The 24,195-nt window shown below is 52.6% G+C and overlaps 1 protein-coding gene across 1 annotated transcript; it reads left to right on the top strand.

Moving 5' to 3' along the window:
• Nucleotides 1-415: 415 nt before the first annotated feature.
• On the top strand, nucleotides 416-23,904 carry GPI (glucose-6-phosphate isomerase). The gene is made up of 18 exons (XM_075536197.1): nucleotides 416-591; nucleotides 1,852-1,942; nucleotides 2,206-2,274; nucleotides 3,542-3,661; nucleotides 7,380-7,463; nucleotides 7,574-7,720; nucleotides 8,279-8,350; nucleotides 8,816-8,860; nucleotides 9,699-9,752; nucleotides 15,759-15,819; nucleotides 16,850-16,893; nucleotides 16,991-17,143; nucleotides 19,855-19,984; nucleotides 20,099-20,175; nucleotides 22,404-22,532; nucleotides 22,734-22,809; nucleotides 22,896-22,962; nucleotides 23,500-23,904. The coding sequence occupies exons 1-18, from the start codon at nucleotides 470-472 to the stop codon at nucleotides 23,633-23,635; spliced, it is 1,677 nt and encodes a 558-aa protein (XP_075392312.1). The 5' UTR covers nucleotides 416-469; the 3' UTR covers nucleotides 23,636-23,904.
• The last annotated feature ends 291 nt before the right edge of the window (nucleotides 23,905-24,195 follow it).

The raw sequence follows: 24,195 nt of genomic DNA, 5'->3' as shown, positions 1-24,195 counted from the left end.
ATGCATTTCCATCAGCAAATATCTCTGGAGTGACTATTCTGCCCACCAAGAAGCCCTGCTGATGTAAGCACTGGACTGCTGGCTGTGAGGTCGGCAGTTCCACCCCACCAGCTGCTAGGAGTGAGAACGACGAGGCTGTTACCTAGCTTTCTTTTCATCAGCAGTTTTACTAGTATCGGTCATATGCCATCGATGGAATTTAGCCATCCCCTGGGACACCTCCCATAGCACGGAAGGTGTTCACGGCCCTTCTGCGGAGTGAGCGCGGGAAGCGCGGCGTGCGGCGGCGGGGGCTGCAGGCCGAGGGCGGCGGGCAAGGTCGTCCAGCGGACACTCGGGCAGGGAGCGGTGGGCGGGGCGGGCGGGCGGGGCGGGGGCCGGCGCCTGCGCCATAAAAGCCGCCGCGCGCCGCCCCCGGGCTTCCGTCTTCCTCCTCCGGGTTTGCTCCGTGTCTCCCCCTGGTTCTGCTATGGCCGCGCTCACCCGGGACCCGCAGTTCCAGAAGCTGCAGGAATGGCACCGCCAGCACGGCTCCGAGCTCAACCTGCGCAAACTCTTCCAGGCTGAGCCGGACCGCTTCAGCCGTCTCAGGTGCGGCGCCGGGCGCGGGGCGCGGGACGCGGGGCGCGGGCAGGGAGAGCATCCCCGGGGCCACCCACCGGGGCCCGCGCTCCGACCGCACGTAGACCTGGAAGCCGCCTTGGAGCGCCTGCCCGGGGCTCGAGGGGGCGCCGGAGTCTCGGGGTATGGTCTGATCAGTCGTGATGATCGTGGATGGAACCCCTCAGCCTTCGCTGTCTACCGTGTGTGACCCCACTATCGTCTGCAGCCCTCAGCGCGCCCGCCGTCTGCACCCTCGGGGTAAAGGTGTAAACCCGGCCCGGTTGGGAGCTGATTCGGGGCGCCTGAGGCTCAGTCTGCCCCTGCCCCCATCCCCCGCTGCTAATTGAGGAGGGACTGGCTCCTCCCAGCTTGTGGCTCCTCTGTTGCATCCCGACACCCACTACCGGCGAGAAAGGGCTGGCCCCGCCACCAGCTCCTGGCGGAGAATCCTCTCTGCACCTTCTGTGGGGTGCGATCCGGGGTGGCACAGGCCCCGGGGATTTTTCGAGGATGGCTGTGTTGAGATTTGATTCCCAGTGCAGAGGCTGAGATGCATCCAGGGACTGGGAACAAGCAGGGAATGAGAAGGGGTCTACTGGAAGAGCTCGTAGGGGTGGGGAGAATGGGGCTGAGGTGCTGTGGTCTCTGGTACCTGAAGCAGGAAGTCTTGGATCCGCACTGGAAGAGTCAAGTAACAGTGCCCATCCACTTTGTCATCGGAATTAGTACCTGAGTGCCATTCTCAGAGTGGAAGCTCGGCGGGAGGGGTCACTTAGGTGGGGACAGCTACACCCAGCTTCCTGTCTCGCATCTCCCGCCACTTTCTTCTGGGTTTTGTGAGAATGAATGGAAGGAACCCTGGTAGCATGGTGGTTACGGGTTGGACTGAGAGCATCAAGATCTGCAGTTCAAAACCACCAGTTGCACCCCGGGAGAAAGACGGGCCTTTCTACTCCCATAAACAGTTCTTGGAAAATCACAGGGTAGTTCGGTCCTGCCCTATAGGGTCACTGTGAGTGGACATCAACTGGATGACAGTTACCCACAGCAGCCTGGTGGCAGCATAGGTGACAGATAACCACCACTTTTCCTGGCCCCTGAGGCCTCTGGTTGGGTGTGGCCCAGGAAGGATGGTTCTGGAAGCAGCTGCTGCCCCACTTGGGGAACCGGCTGAGAGATCTGAGGACTGGCCCAGTTGTGCTGACCGGGAGCATGGTCAACAGCTTCACTCCCACTATCTTTCTGCAGCTTGACCCTTGACACCAACCATGGGCAGATTCTGCTGGATTACTCCAAGAACCTGGTGACAGAGAAGGTTATGCAGATGCTGGTAGACCTGGTAAGGTGCTGTGTTGGGAGGTTTGACCTGTGACCCACCGTGTGGTAGGTGCACTAGGCTCCTCGACTCCCTGGGCCCTCTTTGCTGGTGCAGGGGGCCCATGCCTGATGTCTGAGCATAAGTCCTCGGACAGTAAGGGAAGGAGCCAGGCGGCATCCCTCTGTCCATATCACTATGGGTAGCTTCAAGCCCTGTACCTGGGGAGAGGGGGCTCCTGGTAACTTACATGGGTGGGACCAGACCTCAGTCTCTTCTCTTCCTAGGCAAAGTCCAGGGGTGTGGAGGCTGCCCGGGATAACATGTTCAGTGGTAAGAAGATCAACTTCACTGAGGTGAGCAGGGCATGGGGCTGTGCACACTCCGGGAGCGGCTCTCTTCCCTGTGGAGACTTGGCTGCTAGCAGCGTTGCCCTGCCCTGTGGCTTCCCCCCTTCTCTTAGGCAATACTTTTACTTAATAAGAGGCCCGGAGGAGGCCTATTTCCTCAGGCTGGTTGCAGGGCCTTGTGGCGTGCCTCCTTCCTGACCCGAGACTGGCTGTTGGGTCTGGTGAGCTTCTGAGAATAGCTTCTATTAGCTAGTCGGGGAGGAGCATGCCTAAAGCCTGAAAGGCGACGGCTTTTCCCTGGAAAACTTTGTTCGGATGCATCCTTGCTGCGAGTTCCCTGAGTAGAGACGAGATGATCTCAGCCCAGCCTCGCTGGTGCCAGGAGTCAGTAAGAAGCAATGGTAAGAGCTGCCAGGCTTGCAGCCACCTAGCAAGGGGGCGATATTGCTCGGGGATTCTGAGGCACAGAGTAGTAACTTACCTGAGATGCCACAGCTCTGTGGGGTCGAGCTAGACTTAACACACCCTGGCTTGCCCAACTGGGCCCTGTTGATGGAGAAGCCACGTTCAAGGAAGGCTTTTCTGGGGTGGGCTGGGGCAGGGCTAGCCCTTGCTTCACTCGCTTGTGGAGTGTGGGCAGGTGGAGATGTGTGGGGTGGCTTGAAGCGCTCCTCCACCTTCTCAAGCCTCACTGGGTTAGAGAGGTGGGATCATTTGGGGTCTTTAACCTGCTTTTTCACGGCCTCCTCTGCCGGCTTCCGTTTGATGGGGCCGGTTCACTCCCGGCCCCAGGCCAGCTCTCTGGCACCTGTCACAGACGTGGCATCCGGTTTGGCTTCTGGCAGTTGGAGGTGAAGGGGCCACTTGGTGAAGGAAGCTTGCTTTGCCAGGGCCTCTTTCACAAAGTGCTTGCAAACCCCACGGGCTTCCCCGAGGAGCGGTGGTGCAAGCAGGGAAGCCCTGCTCAACCAGCCAAAAGGTGGGGAGGTTTAAACCTGCCCACAGGTCCTCAGAAAACAGGCTGGTGATCTGCTTCCCATAGTCACTGCCATCAGGAATTGGACTCCCCATGACTTGATGGCAACAAGGTCCTCAGCAAACTGGTTTGGGCTTGGCTTTGACCTTCGAGTTCACCACTCTCTACCTTTGCTTCCCTCTGGCTATCCCTTCTGGCTCGAGTCCTGAGCCAATTTGGGGTCCATAGTGCAGTTTGCTGAGCTGAGGACGTGGACGCCCTGGGTGGGTGCCCTCACTCCCTGACTCTCAAATCTAGGACCGGGCAGTACTGCATGTGGCCCTGCGGAATCGGTCCAACACCCCCATTCTGGTGGATGGCAAGGATGTGATGGTGGAGGTCAACAAGGTCCTGGACAAGATGAAGTCTTTCTGTGAGGTAAGTCATCTTTGTTCTGGCCTTGACCGTGTGTGTACCTTTGGGCATCTGGGCTTCCTGGTGGGCAGTTCCCCTGAGTTCCTTGGTGGCAGGACTCAGTCCTCGCTGCAGCTTGCAGCTAGCTTAGCCATCCTACTAAGTTGGCCCTGACTCTGAACCTGCTCAGGGCACCAGCAGGGGACTTTCTCTCTGGGATGGGGCAATGAAAAGGGAGGCCCCTTGGGGATTGGGTAGCAGGGATACCACCCCAGTCAGCTTTCTAGAGGGAACATTTCTGTGAAAGCTTTCTCTCTCTCTCTTTCTCTCTCTCTCTCTCTCTCTCTCTCTCTCTCTCTCTCTCTCTCTCTCTCTCTCTCTCTCTCTCTCTCTCTCTTTTTTCTTATCTTCTAGTGGTCCCTGGCAGTTTCTTTCCTTTGTTAGTGTGTAAGAGATGGCTCTGGGCTCCTGTCAGTACACATAACTGTGCCTTTTCCTGGGGCGGCGGGGGGGTACAAGGAGTTCCGTCAGAAACCAGCCGCATTTCCCCACCTCTCCCTCTGCTGCTCCAGGGCTGTCCCCTGGGAGATTCTACAAGGGCCAGCCTGCTGGCTTCCAGCCTGGAGCACAGGGGTGGTGTCAGGGCTTCTGTGTCCCCATGTATGTGTGCGTGTGTGTGTGTCTGTGAGCGGGTGCACGGGGAGTGGCCATCTGGCTTCTGGCCAGTTCCAGTCAGTGACTGTTCATCCCTGAGAGCCATGGCCCTACGTAGGGCGGGTTAAAGGCTGCCTGCTTTGGCCAAGAGCCACTTTCAGACCTGGAGATGATGTAGGCAGTAGGAGGTGAGTGTAGCGTGGATCCCAGTGGCCTGGCCACCCAGTAGACAGGAGGCCCCAGAGTGAGGAAAGCGTGGCCTCCTGGTGGGAATCTGAAGTTTAGAATGTCCCCTGTGGTGAGTGACTTCCTTGATGGGTTTGGGGAGCAGCATGGGTGGGGGTGGGGGGTGTTCCCAAGCCCGGAGCAGTGTTTGGCCACCTTGTATGAACGATCCTAGGTGCGCCACTGGCTACCTGTGACCAGGAAAGTGATCCCGTAAAGCTAGCTGTCGAAACCCCTGACTCAGGCCGTCGGGGGATTTACAACAAAAGCTGCTGAAGAGCGGCGCTGTCACGAACTCTGACAAAGGTTCCCCGAGGTTCACGGCCAAGGACGTCCGCTGGGACTTGCCTTATGGTGGCAAACCCCCAAAACAAGAGCATTTATAAAAGGGACCGATCCGTGAAATCCGGGTGTGTGCTGCCCCTAGATGGTCCAGTCCTGGTAGCATGAGGAATGAGGAGCCACTGTTGTGCATGGACCCGCCATGCTGTTCAAGGTCAGCTATGGGGGTGAAAAAGAAAGGTGAATCAGCGTGTGCGGTAAAGCCTTTGACCCAATCAAGGGGGGGTGTGGCCCCACTTTATGTAGTTTCTTCGAGGGGCCATCATACTACTGATAAATGCTGCGAAGGAGCGAGGATAACATTTGTAGAAACTTCCTCTCTGTCACAGAATTGGGGTTGGATTCAGACTGTGCATGTAAGTCTAGGCCAATTTGCATGTTTTCGTGTGAATCAGGTAGGGGGTCACATGTCTACCGGTTTTGTGTTCCACAGTTGCAGTTCCTTGTCAACACCTCATACACCACCACCCAGCTTACCCCTTACCTTCCCTCCTGACTTCGTCACACAGAGTACAAACTCCTGTCAGCCACGTTGATAACCTGTCAGCTCTCTCGTCCGTTGCTTCCTCTTCCCTCGCTTGGCAACTTCCAAAGTCTGCTTCCTTTGGACTGAAAGTCTGTGTCTTGTTTTTGTTTTTCACCTTGCAGCTGACCTCATACACTATTTGTCCTTTTGTGATTGACAAATTTCACTCGGTATAATGACCTCCAGGTCCATCCATGCCACGTTTTGTCTGTTTATTTATTTTTAAAATAATCATTTTATTAGGGGCCCGTACAACTCTTATCACAATCTGCACACACATCCATTGTACATATGTTGCATTGCCATCATCACCCTTGAAACATTTTCTTTCCACCTGAGGCCCTGGCATCAGCTCCTCATTTTCATCCCCATCTTCCCTCCCTCCCTTATGGACCCTTGATAATTTACAAATTATTGTTCTTTTTAGTGTGTCTTCCACTGACCGATGTCTCCCTTCACCCACCCTTCTGTTGTCCGTTCCCCTGGGAGGGGGTTATATGTAGATCATTGTGATCCGTTCCCCCTCTCCCCCCCACCTTCTCCTTCCCCTCCTGGTATCACTACTCTCATTACTGGTCCTGAGGGGTTTATCTCTCCTGGATTCCCTGTGTTTCCAGTTGCTATCTGTACCATTGTACACCCTCTGATCTAGCCAGATTTGTAAGGTAGAATTGGGATCATGATAGTGGGTGCAGGGTGGTAGTGGGGGGGAAGCATTAAAGAACTAGAGGAAAGTTGTATGTTTCATCAGTGCTACACTGCACCCTGATGTAAGATAGAATTGGGATCATGATAGTGAGGGTGGGGAGGAAGCATTTAGGAACTAGAAGAAAGTTGTATATTTCATCGTTGCTACATCGCACCCTGATTGGCTCGTCTCCTTCCCGAGACCCTTCTGTAAGGGGATGTCCAGTGGCACTTGGCAGGAGGCCGCAGGGGCTCACCGTGTTAAGCATCTTCATAGGACTGTGTGCGGCCCCGCTTTATGTAATTTCTTCAAGAGGCCATCATACTACTGAGAAATGCTGCGAAGGAGCGAGGATAACACTTGTAGAAACTTCCTCTCCGTCACAGAACCGTAGGACTGCTGGCTTCCGTAAACGGAGTGATCCAAGAGAACAAGGCAGAAGCTGCATGGCTTTTTATGACCCGGCCTCCTGTGGCCAGCCTTGTCATTTGCACAATGTGCTGATACTTGCCTAGGTCAGCTCTGTTCGGTCTGCGGGAGGCCCAGACAGGGCGTGAATACTAAGACTCCAAGCCCAATGGCGACTGTTTGATGCGGCTGCATGTCTGATATTTTGGTCCCCAGCACAGTTGGTTTGCTTGTCTTCTGCCGACAGTTCACCCTTGTGTTACAAATTCTGACCATGTTACTGTGAGTCCCAGGCAGGATATCGGGTCTATTTGGTGGTGACTGTGTGAGGCCAGAGAAATGAATGGTGTCCACTTAGACCATTCCTGATCCAAGATCCGTTGCATCAGTGTATGTTTCTTCTGCTCTGTATATTCTTAACACCTACAACAAAATACATTATAAAATAAATACCAAAAAACTCACTATTCCGACCCAACAGTGAGCCAATCATATAAGATTTCCAAGACTACAACTTTACGGGAATAGACAGCCTCGTGTTTCTCCCTCCAAGTGGCAGGTGGGTTCGAACTGCCAGCCTTGTGGTTCTCAGCCAACTGCCTAAACCACGAGGCCATGAGCGCTCCTTAAAATAAATGTGTGTGTAGGGTGAGGGGGGTGGGCGGGTATGGATTGTGAAAAGAGTTGTAGGAACCCTTAATAAAATGATTAAATAAATCCATTCGTGGGGGGGTGGGCGGCGAGAATACTATAAGCAATGGATTAAAATGTTGAAAAAGAGGCCTCCGTGAGGATTTGAAAGTGGGGACTGAAGTAGCAGACCTAGAAGTATGCTGTTTTCAAGCAGTGGCTCGTATCCAGGAACTCAGACTAACCCCGTCGTCTCCCCTCTGTTGTAGCGTGTCCGCAGTGGCGAGTGGAAGGGCTACACCGGCAAGCCCATCTCCGACATTGTCAACATCGGCATTGGTGGCTCTGACCTGGTGAGGAGAGGCCTGCCCTGGGATGGGCTGAAGGCTTGTTCCTGGCAGTCCCCGGCCGCACCTCTTAAGGACCCTGGAATCTTGTTCTCTGATGCTTTGTCTCCTCATAGGGACCCCTCATGGTGACAGAAGCCCTCAAGCCCTACTCTGCAGGTGGTCCCCGTGTCTGGTTTGTCTCGAACATTGATGGGACCCATATTACCAAGACTCTGGCCTCCCTGAACCCTGAGACCTCCTTGTTCATCATTGCCTCCAAGGTATGGGCCCTGACCTGCACTGGACCGGTTCGGAGCCAACACACTTTGTTGAACGGGTCAGCGCGGCTGCCCTCAGTCGCTCTTCTTGTGTGACATGCCCAGCCTGTCCATGTTTTCTGACAGATTTCTCCCTAGTGTTGGCCTCTCTCTGACACCCCCTCCCCCTCCCATGCCCTGAGAAAAGCGGGATTTCCTTTCTTGCTATTTGTGCCCTTTATTTGCATTAATGTCCATATAATGGGAAGCATTCGGTCTGAATCCTGAAGTGCAGCCTAGCCTGGGCTGAAGAGAGTCCCACAGCCCCTCCCCTGGGCGATGCCCTGGCCTTTGACCTGAAGGAGTAGGCCGTGGCACAAGTCTTTCTAGGGTTCCCCGTGATGGTGACAAGGTTGCGGAATCACAGGATGACCCTGCTCCTCCCAGGCGCCTGCCCCAGACAGCTTTCGTAGCTCTCCGAGCTCCCCAGGTGTAATCGCCGACGCTGGCGCCGAAAGCATTGTCTTTGTAAAGTGGCCCTGGGCCTGAGGGTGGGGCTGAAAGCTGTGCGTTTGCCTGCAGACCTTCACCACCCAGGAGACCATCACGAATGCCGAGACAGCCAAGGAGTGGTTCCTGCTGGCAGCTAAGGATGTAAGTTGGCAGAGGGGCCTCCCTGGAGATGAGGTGGGTGGTGGGCAGCTGGGACGAACATCCACTGGAGCGGACCCACCTGCCCCCCTTTTTTTTGCCGTTGGAAGCAAGAGGCAGACTTTCTGACACCTGCCCTTTGATTGTTACCTTTGACTTAGCCGGCCTCTCCTACACCACATGTGGCCTATTCTAACTGGCCTGTGCAGGCTGCCAACCTGTGAGTTCTCTTGGCCCTCTGGAATCCTCGACTCCTGGCCACACCATTTTCCCCAGGACCTTCATGCGCTCTGTAGACGGCTGGGGCGGGCAGGCTGGCCCTGGTGGGGTTCCCCCAACAACCTCATAACTAAGGGCTGCGACCAGGCAGTCCCACCAAGGGCCCGGGTTTCTGCAGTGGGGTGGGGGTGGGGGTAAAATACATGCTCGTGGAACATGCTTGTCCTAACTTGCTTCTGTCTCTTGTAGCCCTCTACGGTTGCGAAGCACTTTGTTGCCCTGTCTACCAACACGGTAAGTGTCCCTGTAGTCTCCTCAGAAGGGGCTAGGATGCATCAAGGTCATGACCTTTCAGGATACATTGGCCAAGATGTACTCCTTGGATGTGGGGCCCTGGGCCTAGTTGATGGTGTGGTGTCATATCCGTCCTGTCCATCTTCCCAGCCTGACTGCCATGCAGCATGCTCCACACTCACAGCCTGCCCAGCTCTTGCCCCTGCCCTAGCCAGTGACTTCGTGAATCTCTGTTGAAGTTAGTCCTGCTAGCTTTCAGATGGGAGCCATGTGCCTGCCAGCTCTCGTAGACTGCCCTTGGCACGGGGTTGGCTGCCCACTGCACTCTGAGCGTGTATGGCGGGGGCATTATGTGAGCTGGGTCAGCCTAGAAATCACACAAGGTCTTCTTGACCACATCCTCCCCTACCCTGCTTTGGCCTCTTGGGCTGATCTGTCCATGGGGGCATGGCGGGACGTCTTCAGGCCGGATGACTGCAGCACCATTGCCTGCCTGCTGTAGGCAGAGCTCACTTTTCAGTGGGCTGCTCCTTCTGAGGCAAATAGAGGAAGAAACTGGCGCTCCTGAGGAGCGCAGCCAGGCGTCTGTTTCCTAAAGGCTTCCTGGGGGTGCGGGCACCATCCTAGGTCCTAGAAGGGCTTTGCAGTTTCCTGGCTGTGAGGTCCCTGTCCACCCTAGATGTCCTAGGTCCTGCTCCATTCCTGCCCCACCCGGGCTCTGGAGGACCGGTGGCAATCGATGCACAGCCCTCGAATCTGCGGGACCTGCTCTTGCCTGCCTTCTCCTGTCCAGATGGTAAACGCTCCATTTCTTCTCTCCCTCTTTGCTCATTTTCAGACCAAAGTGAAGGAGTTTGGAATTGACCCTCAAAACATGTTTGAGTTCTGGGATGTAAGTAAAGGCACTTCTTATCTTGGGTGTTCTTTTGCCAAGTGGTGGTGACCCTTGAGTCACACGGGAGGGGCCTGCAAGGTCCGGCCAGCGTTAATCCGGGCACCTGCTTTGGGAACAACAGGGAAGCCCTCCCAGGGGTTGGTGGGGCAAACTGCCGAGTCACGATGAGGACTCAGCTTCTCCCTGAGGGTGGAGCAGAGCGTACGGATCCAGGTGGCACTCCCCTGGACACCGGCCAGTGGCACCCACTTTCGGGTAACTGGAGCCGCCCTGCCCTGCACCGTGCTGAGGCAGAGTTATTCTCGGTGATGACCTTTCTCAATTCTGCAACCGCAGCCTCTCAAAGTCAAGGCGCCGGGTGAAGCAGGAGGGGGAGTGGGTGGGACCCGCGGGAATAGTTGGAGCCTGGCCTGGGCCACGGAGGGTGAGGGAGTGTTGCCCAGGTAGACTGCAGAACAAGCCTCGCCTTAAGCAGGAGGCGCTTAGACCACCACTCATAAACTCCCTGTTGCTTGAGCCACGGTGGGTACCAGGCAGTGAGCTGCGGCTCTCAGAGCAGGCTTGGGTGAGACCAGCACCAGGTGACCTTGGCTGCAGGATGGAGGTGCTGTGAATACAGAGGGTGTCACCAGACCAGGGGGCCGTGTTGTACCCTGTGGTCATGGCAGAGGGCATCATCCATTGCAGGGGTTACCCCGATGGACTGTGTACCGGTGTTTGTCCTGGTGGCAGCATCCACGTTGTAAATGCCTTCCTTTTGTAAAAGCCTTCCTCCCTCGGGCCTGGAGAGAAATAGGCGTCAAGGCGCAGAGGGATTGCTGGTTTGTGATGGGATGTATAAGTCTTTGAGGAATGGGTACCCATTAGGTACCACCCTTGAGAAGTCCCTCCATCCTTTTCTGTGTCCTGGGGCTCAGGTGAAGGAACCCTTTTCAGAGAGACCTGCGGCTTCGAACAAATGCTTCATGCTTGGCAAGGGAGGAAAGGGACCCTTCATTGCCTCCCTGGGGACTGGAGCCTGAGCAGGTCAGGCTGAGAAGCGCAGGGCTGTACCCTAAGTCTGAGTTTTCATCTCCTGTGACTGCCCAGGCATGGAGAGATGAGTTGGGGTGTGCTCCAGGTGAGAAGGAGTCAGTTTCCCTGCAAGGGTGTAGGAATGATGTTGGACACGAGCATGGGACTTGGATTAAGTGACCAAGTTGAAGCAGAGGGCTCCTGGGTCAGGTTCTACGGACCAGTGTCTGATGTACCTGAGATAAAGCCAGATTCCAAAAGATGAAGTTTAAGGAGCTAGGGGCAGGGACAGGTAAGGTTCTGGAGCGAGGGTCTCTCAGGCAAAGTAGTGAGGCCACATGGAGGCGCTGCATTAGATGGGAAGAGGCTCTATTGGAGGTACGTGGAAATGGCAAGGCTGGATCCGCTGGGGCAGCCTCTCGGTCGGGATCAATCAGACATACAGCAGTGAATGACGGTCTGATTGGGTCAGCCAGAGTCCGCACATGTTGGAGAGCTAACTGCTTGGTGAGGGTCCAGGAGAAGTTGGCACAAGCACAGGTGAATGCTGAGAAGGACGCACAACAGGGACAGGTAGGTGCAGTTGTGAGTTTTGCAGAAGGCACAGGGTTGTTCGAGATGGTTCCGTCACGTGTAGTTTTGAGGAGCCAAAGGCACGCACAGGCACTTAGGAGATGAGATCTCCAGACTGATGGCATGGGACATGCTGGGCTCTCTGACCAATTTTGAGAGCTAGGTAGTCGAAGAGTGGTTACTTAAATGAAGTTCTTAGAACTCAGGATTAGGCAAACTCAGGTACAGCTCCCCAAATCGAGTCAGCCATTTCGTTTTCTGCAGTCAGGATGGGAATGGTCTACAGAACTGTGGGGGGTACAGGGGTGGCTGTCACTTGACCAAGCCTAGGGGTCTGTGAGCAGCCCAGGGCATGCATGGTCTTGTAGCATCGGTCTGAGCTGGGTGGGGCCCAAGGAGCCCAGAGAAGGGAGAGGTAAGATTGTACCTAACTGTAAAAGGCAAGGAGACATCGTGTTGCCGGGGTTATGCGTTAGGCTACTGAACACAGGTCAGCAGTTCAAAACCCCCAGCCACTCACAGGAGAAAGGGGTTTGTACTCCTATACAGAGATAGCAGTCTTGGTCAGTTCTACCCTGTCCTATAGAGTCCCTATGTGTCAACCTCAACTTGATGGGCATCACTTTGGTTTGTAACTAAGGAGCTGAGGCAGGTGAAGTGTAGGTTGGTGGATTAAGGTATTTAAAAGACCATGGGAGGAAAAGGTCTTAAGACCCATGGCTGTAAGGTGAGGTGCCTAGAGGCCTGAGTCACTCAGACATTGAAAGGACTGGCTTCTACCTCAGCTGGGTTGCATAACGGAGTCTATGCTGTATGATCTCTGGAGTGAAGAGCAGACAAAGGGATGCATGAGGGTGGTAGGCAGGTGAGGCCTGAGAAGCCAGAGGTGGATCCCAAAGTGGCTTAGTCAGGCCGGGACTAGAGCCAGAGACCGGTAAGGACAGGTAGAGCTGGGTTTGACGAGTGAGGACGGGAAATCTAGGACTGGCTCCAGGTGATAAGAATCTCTCAGGTGGCATTTGTGAGGATGGTCAAGGCAGCTGGTGCCTGGTGCCCTGGGAGAAGATAGAAAGCTGAAGTCAGTCAAAGGGAGAACGGCATCTGTTTGGAGTGACTGAAGCCAGGGTGTGAAGGACAGACTGTCAGGTGAGGTTTGAGGCATGGAGGTGAGACGTGGGTTTATACTTCTGAGTCCCATAGATCAGATCTCAGCTGCAACGGTCAGACCCTGGGTTGACCTCTGAAATCTGAGGCGCTAACTTAAGCTCAGGTGGGTAAAGCTCAGTATGACGGGTTAGCTCCGTGAAAACAAGAGTGAGCAGAGGTCGGGTGACCTGAAAAGCCGTGTTAGGTTTATTGAACTGCCCTGAAGTTTGAGGTCAGGTGCAGTGTGAGGAGCCAGGAAAGCTCATCCAGAAAGAACTGTCTAAACTTCTGAGAGTACGAGGTGAACACAGTAGAGCGAGCTTAGCTAGAGCTGGCACTGGGTACAAGGGAGTAGGTCTGGGGTTTCGGTGTGAGGTTAAAAGGGTATGTAGAACTGCATCTCTCAAGTGAGGTCTACAAAGATGTGGCTTCGCCCAGGCAAGTGGAAGTAACTCAAGTAAGATCCAGGGAGTCTGGCAGAAATGTGTGTCCTCGGATCTTTCTGATCTGAAGAGCATGTGTTAGACACAGGTAGGGTTGAACAGGGCGTATTCAGTAAAGTCTACGATCCACTAAGGCAGCGGTTCTCAACCTGTGGGTCACAACCCCTTTGGGGGTTGAATACCCTTTCACAGGGGTCACCCGATTCATAACAGTAGCAAAATGACTGATGAAGTAGCAACGAAAATAATTTTCTGTTGGGGGGGGGTGTGTGTCACCACAACATGAGGAATTGTATTAAAGGGTCGCGCCATTAGGAAGGTTGAGAACCACTTCACTGAGGTCTGTAGAGCCAGGATCCAGGCGGGATGGCAAAACTGGGTCTGTCTGTGAGATAGAAAGAGCTATGGTCAAGTTAAGGTAACAGCCTCCGAGCTGCATAAGACACAGGTCAGGCTGAGGACCCCTGAGGGGTTCCAGTTGAACAGAAGTAAGTAGTGTTGGCTCTTTCAGGAATTTGATTCTGGCAAATGTGCCTGTGGGCCCCTGGGTCTCCACAGTGAAGCCTGGAAAACTGGAGTTAAGCCTAGATGGGAAAAAGTCTCTCAGCTCAGGCCCGTGGCCCTAGAAGTGGGCAGAACACTGGGATCTTTCCTAGGACGTCTTTGGGACCCAGCTTGGTAAGACATGAGTAAGTGGATGTCACTCTCTCAAGCAAGGACTTTGGATAACTTGGACTTCTGGACAGATTGCGAAATAAGCAAAGTGAACCCGTGCTTACTCACTGTAGTGAGTAAGCACAAGAAAGCCCATGTGTAACTTGCTTACTGGCTAATTTGCCTTTGATGGTACAAAGGGGGCTGTTGCAAGTTGCAAAAGCATGGTTTGAGTCCGATGTGTAGGCATGGCTCCCAGGGGTCAGTTCTAGGGAACGTGGGTTGGTCCCAGGTAGGTGATGCCACGTTTCTCAGCTGAGTTCTCTGAAACACCGGTAACTGAGCTGTCTTGTCCAGTGAGGTCTTGAGACCCTTCCGTGAGGTGGTCGGTGCCAAGATGAAGCAGAGCAAGATAGTGTTGGCTTTGTCTGTAAGACTGAAACGTTGAGTTAGACACAGTTTCTCAACCTTGTTTAATTAGAACAGCAGGGTAGGAAGGAGCTGAGTTGGTGTCAGCAAGGTAGACTTGGTGTGTGTTCTGAGGTGTGAATTGAGCCTCCTGTCAGCCGAGATATCTGTAACAGGTGCATAACGTTGTGGTGTGAGGCCCTGCAGTTGATGCAGGTGGCCTAAGCTAAGTCAGTTGGATGCAGCAGCATCTGCATCCGTGTCTAGACTGGGACTGTCACTGAGGTCTGGGAATCGAGGATAAGTTGGGTAAAGGTCCTATAAGCCTGGTCTTGATGGCTTATTGGGAGCCGACCTCAGGCACAAGTTGGACCCCTGGACTTGCTTGCTGGGTGGGTGGGGCAGCCACCTGGTCCTGAGCACTCACATCAGGTGTGATGGCAAAACTGCGGGTGTCATAGGGGCCTGAGGACCCAGAACGAGACCAAGAGGCAGTTTGTGGCCTTGGAGCCTGCTTGGCCTGATTCTGAAGTGCCCAGGTTAAGCATGGTGAGTTCTGAGGCAGCGGGGCAAGCATGGCACATACAGCCAAATGGATTGAAGAACTCGCATCTGAAAGGCCTTTTACTGTGGGTAAAGGTGAGGTGTAGAGACCTGTGTCTGCAGGCTGGGACCCCAGAGGTTCAAGGTAGATCCTGTTTGACATTGCTGGACATTTTAAACATTTTATTAGGGACTCATACAACTCTTATCACAAACCATACATACATCAGTTATGTAAAGCACATTTGTATATTCATTAACCTCATCATTCTGAAAACGTTTGCCCTCCACGAAAGCCCCTGGCATCAGCTCCTCATTTCTCCCACTCCTCCCTCCCTCATGAACCCTTGATAATTTATAAATTATTATTTTGTCATATCTTACACTGTCTGTCATCTCCCTTCACCCACTTTTCTGTTGTCTGTCCCCCAGGGAGGAGGTGATATATAGATTTTTGTAATCGGTTCCCGGAACTATGTTTCAGATAAGGTTCCCCCAAACATAGGTCCTTTCCAGCCAAAGGTTCCCTCTGTCCAACTCTTTGCTCAAGCTGGAAACTTCTGGGACACACTTCATTCTTTCCTTTCTTCTACCCCATCCTGTCTCATTGAATTTCCTCAATCGGTCCCCTTCTACAGCTTGTGGAGGGGTCTACCATTCTCTGGGATCTCCGGAGCAGTCTGTTTTCAGTGTCACCTCACCCACAGACCATTCTTGGCTCTCCGGCCTTGCTCATCTCCTACCCACTGGCCCTGCCTCCTTCCATCTTCTTGCGACCTCTTGCCCAGCATCTCTCCACCGCCTTCCAGTCTAAAGCCTGCCCGAGTCTGAGGAGGCAGGCCTGGCACTATCTAAGGAGGCGGGGTCAGGCACAGGAATGAGGCACTGGGGTTGTAGGTGTGCAGATAAGGCCCTGGGTCTGTCAGTAGCTGAAGAAGCAGATAAGGCACTGATAGCCGGCTGTGGGTCTGTCCACGCAGCCTGAGGAGATGGAACTGGCCATAATAAGTCTGAATATTGTGACTGATGAGTCCCTTAGATGGTTGTCGCTACCCAAGAACTTGCCAGCAGCTGGCCTGCTGTCTGACAGCCAGGTGGTCTGGGCGAAGGCCCTCAGAGCTGAGCCTGTGGAAGGGCAGAGCACTCTGGGCCAAGCCCTGTGGTAAGAGGGTGGTTGGATGTGTGGGGCCCCGCCTTGGCACCTTTTCCCTCTCTCTCCTAGTGGGTGGGAGGACGGTACTCGCTGTGGTCAGCCATCGGACTCTCCATCGCCCTGCACGTCGGTAAGTATTTGTGTATCTACCAAGCCTTCCAGGTACAGAATGTTGGTCAGGGGTGGCGGGTTCTGTGCCCCCAAACACTTTTCTGTCCCCTTTGACTGAAACAATTCTCTCAGGCCAGAAGGGAGGGCCCAGGTCTTCAATTTGGTTTACAGACTAGCCATTCTACCTGCTCCTTCAGTCCTAGTTGTTACCCTCCTGCGGTTAGCCCCACCTGAGTGAGTTATAAATACATTGGACTGCTAACCTAAAGTTCAGTAGTTCAAAACCACCAGCCACCCCAAGGGATAAAAATGAGGCTTTCTACTCCTGTAAAGAGCTACAGTCTCTGAGAGTGTGAGAGCTTTGGTCCCAACTGGAGAACCGGTGTGCCCATTGTACTGGTCTCTGTCAAGGAAGCTTTGGCTTATGGCTGGGCTGCACATGAATTCCGTTAGGTTTTTCTTCCAGAATCTTTTCCTCTGCACCACAAGGAAGATGAACAAAACTTTATGGTCTAAAGCATGTGTGAGGGTTCGAATGATTGGAAACTCTTACGCTGAGAATGTGGTCACCATATGTGAAAGCCTGGCCGTGTGTCTTGTCTTCAGCTTATGGATAGTTCACATGGGCAGGCATGAGATGTTAGGAGTTAACCTGATTCATGCAAAAGAGAAACGCTAAAGAAATTGTAAATCGGGGCTCACAACTTCATTTATACTGAAAGAGACTAATGAAAGCAAGTATATAATAAATGGTTTTTAAAGACCAAAAAAGAGAGAGAAAGTTTCAGTCTTGGAAATGCACAGTGGCAGTTCTACCCCGTCCTAGAGGGTTGGTCACTATGAGTCAGAGGCGACTGGGCAGGGGGTTGGAGTAAGCTCAGGACCACGCTGATGAGGCCAACTTTCTTTGGCAAAAGCCTAAGGCCTCCTAGATCCCATTTCTCCTGGCTCCGGATCCGGCCTGTCGCTGCTTCCAGAAGAAGCTGTGCCTAGTGACATGAGTGTATGGGGCATAACTGTTTTCTGTTGACGCTGTTTTTATGTCACAGGTTTTGACAACTTTGAGCAGCTGCTCTCAGGGGCCCACTGGATGGTGAGTACTGCCAGCCACGGCCCAGCGCTCTCCTCTGCCCTGGTCTCTCTGTGCCCAGGTTGCTTCTCAAATTCTACTCACCCTGCTCCCATTTCAGGACCAGCACTTCCGTACTACACCCCTGGAGAAGAATGCCCCCGTCTTGCTGGCTCTTCTGGGCATCTGGTACATTAACATCTTTGGATGTGAGACCCAGGGCCTGCTGCCCTATGACCAGTACCTGCACCGCTTTGCTGCCTACTTCCAACAGGTACCAGCTGCCAGGCTAGACTTTGGGATTATCAGGGTTTGTGGGAACCAGGAGGCCCATGAGCTCAACTTCCTGCTCCTCCAGGAGCCCTTTCCCTTGCTGTCCTCTGGACATAGCCTCAGTCCACCTTCGTTTCCCATTCCCTTGGAAATGGTGTCTATTCAACCTGACTGGTCTGCTGAGTTGAGCCAGCATGTAAGGGGCTGGCTCACATGGTGAACTAGCTGTGGTGCCTGGCCCCTAGGGTCATGGCTTGCCTCTGGATATGTCTTAGCCAGGGTCATTTCTTTCTTAGACATTGCTCTGAGCCCTAGCCTTAGGGGGAGGCCACAAGCAAGCACCCCTCTGACCTGCACGGCCTTTATCCCTCCAGGAAATGAAGTTGCCAGACTATGACACCTCTTTGGGCTCCCCTTGAACCTCCAGAGCCCCCAGAGACTAAGCAGTTTCTACTGGTCAGCATGAACTTGGCTTTTCTCCAGAAGTCCCTTGGACCCTTTGGGCAGGAGCAGTAAACCCCTATGCATCTTGTGAATGAAGGGCAGTTCAGGCTTCCCCCAGAGCCGTGGTGAGGGTTATTAGAACCAGGGTATGGGCAGCTGTTGCCAAGCCCAACACCTCTTTGAAACAAGAGCCCTCAAAGGCTGTTCGCTCTGGAGCCTGGCCTGCCTCGCCCTGGAGAAAGCAAAGACTGCGAATGAGCAGGTTTTTTTTTTTTTTTTAATTTTAACAATTTATTAGGGGCTCATACAATTCTTATGACAGTTCATACATATACATACATCAATTGTATAAAGCACATCTGTACAGTCTTTGCCCTAATCATTTTTTTCTCCTCTTTTCTTTTTTTACATTTTATTAGGGACTCATACAACTCTTATCACGATCCATACATACACATACATCAATTGTATAAAGCACATCCATACATTCCCTGCCCCAATCATTCTCAAGGCATTTGCTCTCCACTTAAGCCTCTTGCATCAGGTCCTCTTTTTTTTTTTTTCCTCTCCCTCCCCTTTCCCCCCTCCCTCATGTGCCCTTGGTAATTTATACCTCGTTATTTTGTCATATCTTGCCCTATCCGGAGTCTCCCTTCCCCCCTTCTCTGCTGTCCCTCTCCCAGGGAAGAGGTCACATGTGGATCCTTGTAATCAGTTCCCCCTTTCCAACCCACTCACCCTCCACTCTCCCAGCATCGTCCCTCACACCCTTGGTCCTGAAGGTATCATCCACCCTGGATTCCCTGTACCTCCAGCCCTCATATGTACCAGTGTACAGCCTCTGTCCTATCCAGGCCTGTAAGGTAGAATTCGGATCATGGTAGTTGGGGGGAGGAAGCATCCAGGATCTGGGGGAAAGCTGTGTTCTTCATCGGTACTACCTCGCACTCTAATTAACCCATCTCCTCTCCTAAACGCCTCTATGAGGGGATCTCCATTGGCCGACACTTGGGCCTTGGGTCTCCACTCTGCACTTCCCCCTTCATTTAATATGGTATATATATACATATACATATACACATATATACACACACTTATATCGTTGTTTTGGTTTTTTTTTTGCATGATGCCTTATACCTGGTCCCTTGGCACCTCGTGATCGCACTGGCCAGTGTGCTTCTTCCATGTGGACTTTGTTGCTTCTGAGCTAGATGGCCGCTTATTTATCTTCAAGCCTTTAAGACCCCAGTCACTATCTCTTTTGATAGCCGGGCACCATCAGCTTTCTTCACCACATTTACTTGTTCACCCACTTTGGCTCCAGCCGTTGTGTCGGGAGAGTGAGCATCATAGAGTTCCAATTTAATAAAAGAAGGTATTCATGCATTGAGGGAGTGTTTGAGTAGAGGCCCAAGGTCCTTCCGCCACCTTAATACTTGACCTATAAATATAGACACATAGATCTATTTCTCCATCCTCCTATATATATTTGCATGTACATGTCTTTGTCTAGACCTCCATGAATGCCCTTTGACTCCTAGCTCTTTCCTCCATCTCCCTTGACTTTCCTCCTGCCCTACTACCATGCTTCATCGCCACCTGGGCTAGAGTATACCTCTTCTCTAAGCAATCTTACCCTTGATCATTTCCCACCAGGCCTGCCACTCCCCCTTCTCTACCATTTGGGGTCCCATGTTTTTCCCTTGTCCCTGGGTTTGTTAACACCACTTCCTTACCCCCCCAACCCCCCACCCCAAGTCCCCCCGGAACTGTCGGTCCCGTTGTTTTTCCTCCAGATAGTTCATCCAGCCTGTCCTATTCAGACAGACCAGCGATTGAGCAGTTTTATCATTTCCGTGTTCAGCCGGTGTTTCCAGAATTCATTTCCATGTGACTGTAGGACTTGAGGTTCCATTTCCCTTCCATTTGTCCGCCTATGGTTGGCCTCCGCTTCTAGAAGCCACCTCTAGCCCCTCCCTTAGGGAGGTCCTCCCTCAGCCCTGGCTGCTGTGGGTCTTAAACTGCAGCGTCTTTAAGCCAGGAAGCTTGCTGGACTTAGAGGTGGGGGGGGTCATGCTGTGAATACATACTGTGGGAGTCCACGTTGTGGCTCTGGAGCATGGGGGCATGCCTGGTGCATCCAGGCAAGACTGCACACTTTGGGTGCATCCAGGCAAGACTGCACACTTGGGGTGCATCCAGGCAAGACTGCACACACGGAGCAGCCGGACTTGTAATTAAAGGACTGGATTTCTGTCTCCATTGCAGGGTGACATGGAGTCCAATGGGAAATATATCACCAAGACTGGCACTCGCGTGGACTATCAGACTGGCCCTATCTTGTGGGGAGAGCCAGGGACCAATGGCCAGCACGCCTTCTACCAGCTTATCCACCAAGGTAGGCTCCGTCCAGCCTGGGGAGGGGTTGGCCTTGCCAGCAGGGACTCTGAAGGCTGTTGAGGCAGCCCTCGGGCCAGCACGGGCACCAGGATAGCTGCTGCGCTCTTCTCAGGTACCAGGATGATACCCTGTGACTTCCTCATCCCAGTCCAGACCCAGCACCCTATCCGGAAGGGGTTGCATCACAAGGTAAGAGCCCTGGGCTGACTCTCCTCCCGTCCGCTCAGGTTCATGTCACACCCAGCCTTCCTAAGGCCTGGCGCTTTGGTTGGCAACTCTATTTACTGCTGCTGCCAACAAATCAACCACAAACGTTCAAATCCCCCCGGACACAGTGGCTGCCGAGGACCTCCGTTGGCTTTTTCTTGGTCTCGGCAGACGGGTGCAGCAGGCTCCGCTGGGTTTTTACTTAGGGTCACACTAGGAGACTGAGTTAGGAGTCCACAGGACTGTGCTGCCTGGAGGGAAACCTGTTTCCGTGTTCATTCAGATTGTTGTGGCAAAATTTGGTTCCAGGTGGTTGTAGCCTGAGGTCCTCTTCAGCTGCTAGAGGCTGCCGTAGTCCCTGTTCCGTGGCTTCCTCTACCTCAGGGCCAGCCAAGGCAGATCAGGTCCTTCTCGAACGTTGCTTCTCTCCTGCCTCATCTTTCTGATGTACTCTTCTGCTTCAAAGGCCCTTGTATAATCCAAGATAATCTTCCTATTTTAAGGTCTGTAACCTTAATTCCAAGGAGCATCGTTGGTGCAGTGGATTCAGCATTAGGCTGCTAATCTCAAGATTGGCAGTTCAAACCCACTAGCCACTCTTAAGGGAGAAAAATGAGGCTGTCTGCTCCTATAGATTCACAGTTTCAGAAACACTAAGGAGCAGTTCTCCTATGTCCTGTAAGGTCCATGTGAGGCAGAATTGACTAGGTGGCAGTGGGTTTGGTTTTTATATTTTAGTTCATTTTATTGGGGGCTCTTAAAACTCTTGTTGCAATCAGTACATCAATTGTATCCAAAATATTAGCACATATGTTGCCATTGTTCTTTTCTAGACATTTACTTTCTGTTGAGCCCTTGGGATCAGCTCCTCTTTTTCCCCCCTCTTTCTCTCTCTCCCCTCCACCCTTGATAGATGATAAATATTTTTTTCATATCTCACACTGGCTGCTGTCTCCCTGCCCCTCTGGTTTATGTTGTTCTTCCCCCGGTTTTGATTTTTAAAACCTTAATTGTAAGGAACCAGGTGGCACAGCAGTTAAGTGCTCACCTGTTGACCAGAAGCGTGGTGGGCAGACCCACCAGCTGCTCTGCGGGAGAAAAGTGTGGCTGGCAGGCCGCTTCCACCAAAATTGCAACCTTGGAAACCCTATGGGCCGTCTTACAGGGTTACAGAGTTACTGTGAGTTGGAATTACCTTGGCAACTATGGATTGATCTTAATTCCATCAGAGAAGTCCTGATCATTTATGCAGGTGTCCTCAGTATCAAATTAGGTGATCCATCTGTTGGCACAGCTCTTTCCATCTGTGGAGCTCCAGAAATTAGCTGGTTTTTGTTTTTAGGTTTGAACCTTTTGAGTTTTTCCCCTCCACAATGAACATATTTTATAAAGTGCTTTTTATGAAAAAAAATATTATTAAAAAGAAAATGAAATTCAGAGCTTTACTAGCACTCCGCCAAATGTTCCTTTATCTGTCAAGGTAATCTTTGATTCTCCCCATGGTATCCGAATCAGAATGGCATCTGTGTAAAGCATTACACCAAAATCTGAAGTGAATTCAGGCCTCAGCTTTCTGGTTAGGTACCTGTCATCCTATCACTTAGATACGACCATAATTAATATCTTAGAATATATCCTTCTAGTTAATTGATTTGAAAACACACACACCAGAAACACATGCCACATGCTCTTTCTAATTAAATCATTGGGCTTGTGGTGAATGAAGTTTGTGTGGTATGTATTTCTGTTATCTGTTCCAAAAATACAATCACGGGACAAATGATAACAGTTACAGCCATAATGATGCAAAGGCAAAGCGTGTCACCAGCCTAAGCCATTTCAGAATCGGGTGTGCAAACTGGTTTCACAGCATGGGAAGGATATCCTCGCCCACAGCTCTGCCCCTGGGTCCTGAGTCCTTTTTCCTGAAAGGAAGCGTAAGTTTGCAGCTGAGTCAACGTATCAGCCTGCTTTCTGCCTGTCAAGTTTGGGGGCTCTGACAGCCTTCTTTCACTTCCTGCTCTGCCCTTTGTAGTCCCAGCCGCCTGGTTTCTCCTCCCTCCCCCATAACCAGCTGAGCTTCCCTGTGAGGGTAGACAGTCTGGCCAGGCTGGGTTAAACCCTGACTAGGCAGTGCCAAGGTGGTCTTGTCTCTTGTCCCCAAAGCACAAACAGTGCTTCCAAGTGTCACTGGTTCTCTCTCTCGGCAGATCCTTCTGGCCAACTTCTTGGCCCAGACGGAGGCTCTGATGAAGGGCAAGACACCCGAAGAGGCCCGGAAGGAGCTCCAGGCTTCGGGAAAGAGTCCCGAGGAACTGGAGAAGCTGCTGCCACACAAGGTCAGCCCCTCTCCCGAGATGAAGCTGTCGGGTCAAGGCAGGGGCTCGTGGCATGATTGGCTGGTCTTAAACAATGGGAGGGGCTATCCTCACAGACCCACCTGTGGGATGGCGTGTTCTTCCCGTTCTAGTCCAGTGGTGGGCAAGAGTCGAGGTGGAGATCTGAAATAACTTTGGACCGTGTTTTGGTGTATTCTGAAGGTCTTTGAAGGCAATCGCCCAACCAATTCCATTGTGTTCACCAAGCTCACCCCATTCATGCTCGGAGCCTTGATCGGTGAGTGAGTCGGGGAAGCCCCACCTTGGGGTAGGGTTGGATTGAGCTGCAAGAGACTTACCTTGCACTGTCTGTCATTTCTGTAGCCATGTATGAACACAAGATCTTCGTTCAGGGCATCATCTGGGACATCAACAGCTTTGACCAGTGGGGGTGAGTTACTGCTACAGGCAGGGGTGGGTGGGAATGCCTGTGGGTTGGCTCCTTGAGTTTACTAGCACCACTACAACCTCTTGTTAGGTCTCACCTGTGGGGGAAATAAACCTCGGTCCTTGGCTTCTCGTGCTGAAGCCTGGTCTGTGATCCAAGTGGGGTTTGATGAAGGCAGGTACTTCACACCCACACGTAGAAACCTGAGGCCAGAGAATCTAGCAGCCCAGCCTTGCTGACTGGAGCCGCTGGGAGAGAGAACCAGGGAGAAGTGCTTTTCAGGGCCCCCATTGGGAGGCGTGGTCGAAGATACTCTTTGACCCCCTTGGCTGAATTAAGCCCACCTGGCCCAGATGGGGTCCCACCCGGGTTTACTGGCTTCCTGTCTCAAAGACCTGAATGCGTGCATGCCCTCCAGCCTTAAGCAGCTTTCAACTTCTTGTAATGGGGGAGGGAGGCCTTGGCACGTAGAGAGAGGGCCCTTAATTCTGCTTCCAGGTGCCTAACACTTCTTCATACCCTTCTTCTCTAATCTGACAGAGTGGAACTGGGGAAACAGTTGGCAAAGAAAATTGAACCTGAGCTTGAGGGCAACACCCCAGTGACCTCTCATGATTCTTCCACCAACGGGCTGATCGGCTTCATCAAGAAACAGTGTGAGGCCGTCACCCAATAAACTCATCTCAGCTGCAGCCCGTTATGCTTGGTCCCTCTTGCCCCCTACTGCCGAAGTCTGCACGGCATCGTCCTGCCCAGAGCACCCTGGGGTGTGGGCGTGGACCGCGAGTCCCTCAGGGGCAGCCAGTGTGAAGTGGCCATGGCCCCTCCCTCTCCCTGTGTCCACCGCACTCTTGTTTTGCAATTGGTTGGAGTGTTTCAGTGCACCTGATTTGTCAAACCCATGTTCACCGCATCCCAGGTAGAAAAATAAAAATGTAACAAAGGTGGTTATGGATTCAACCTATGATTTGATAGATGCTGTGTCATGCCAGAGATTTGAGTACCTCGTGGGAGCAATGCAAAGTGCTGGCGCTTCTTAATGTGTGTTGACTTTTTTTTTTTTTTCAAAAATGAATACTGCCTTCTCTCTTTATAGAAGTGGTAGAAAGAAGTTCTTTGACATTTAAGCTCTGTTGCGTGTCCTGCTGACTGCTGACACATTCTTATTGCACAGAAATTCAAGGTTGCAGACCTCAGACTAACATGGCTGTAGCTGTAATAGCTCTTAGTGGTAGG

Source organism: Tenrec ecaudatus, chromosome 18, assembly GCF_050624435.1.
Source record: "Tenrec ecaudatus isolate mTenEca1 chromosome 18, mTenEca1.hap1, whole genome shotgun sequence".
Classification (NCBI taxonomy): Eukaryota; Metazoa; Chordata; class Mammalia; order Afrosoricida; family Tenrecidae; genus Tenrec; species Tenrec ecaudatus.
The sequence above is the reverse complement of the archived record's forward strand: the minus strand, read 5'-3'. Positions and strand labels throughout refer to the sequence as shown.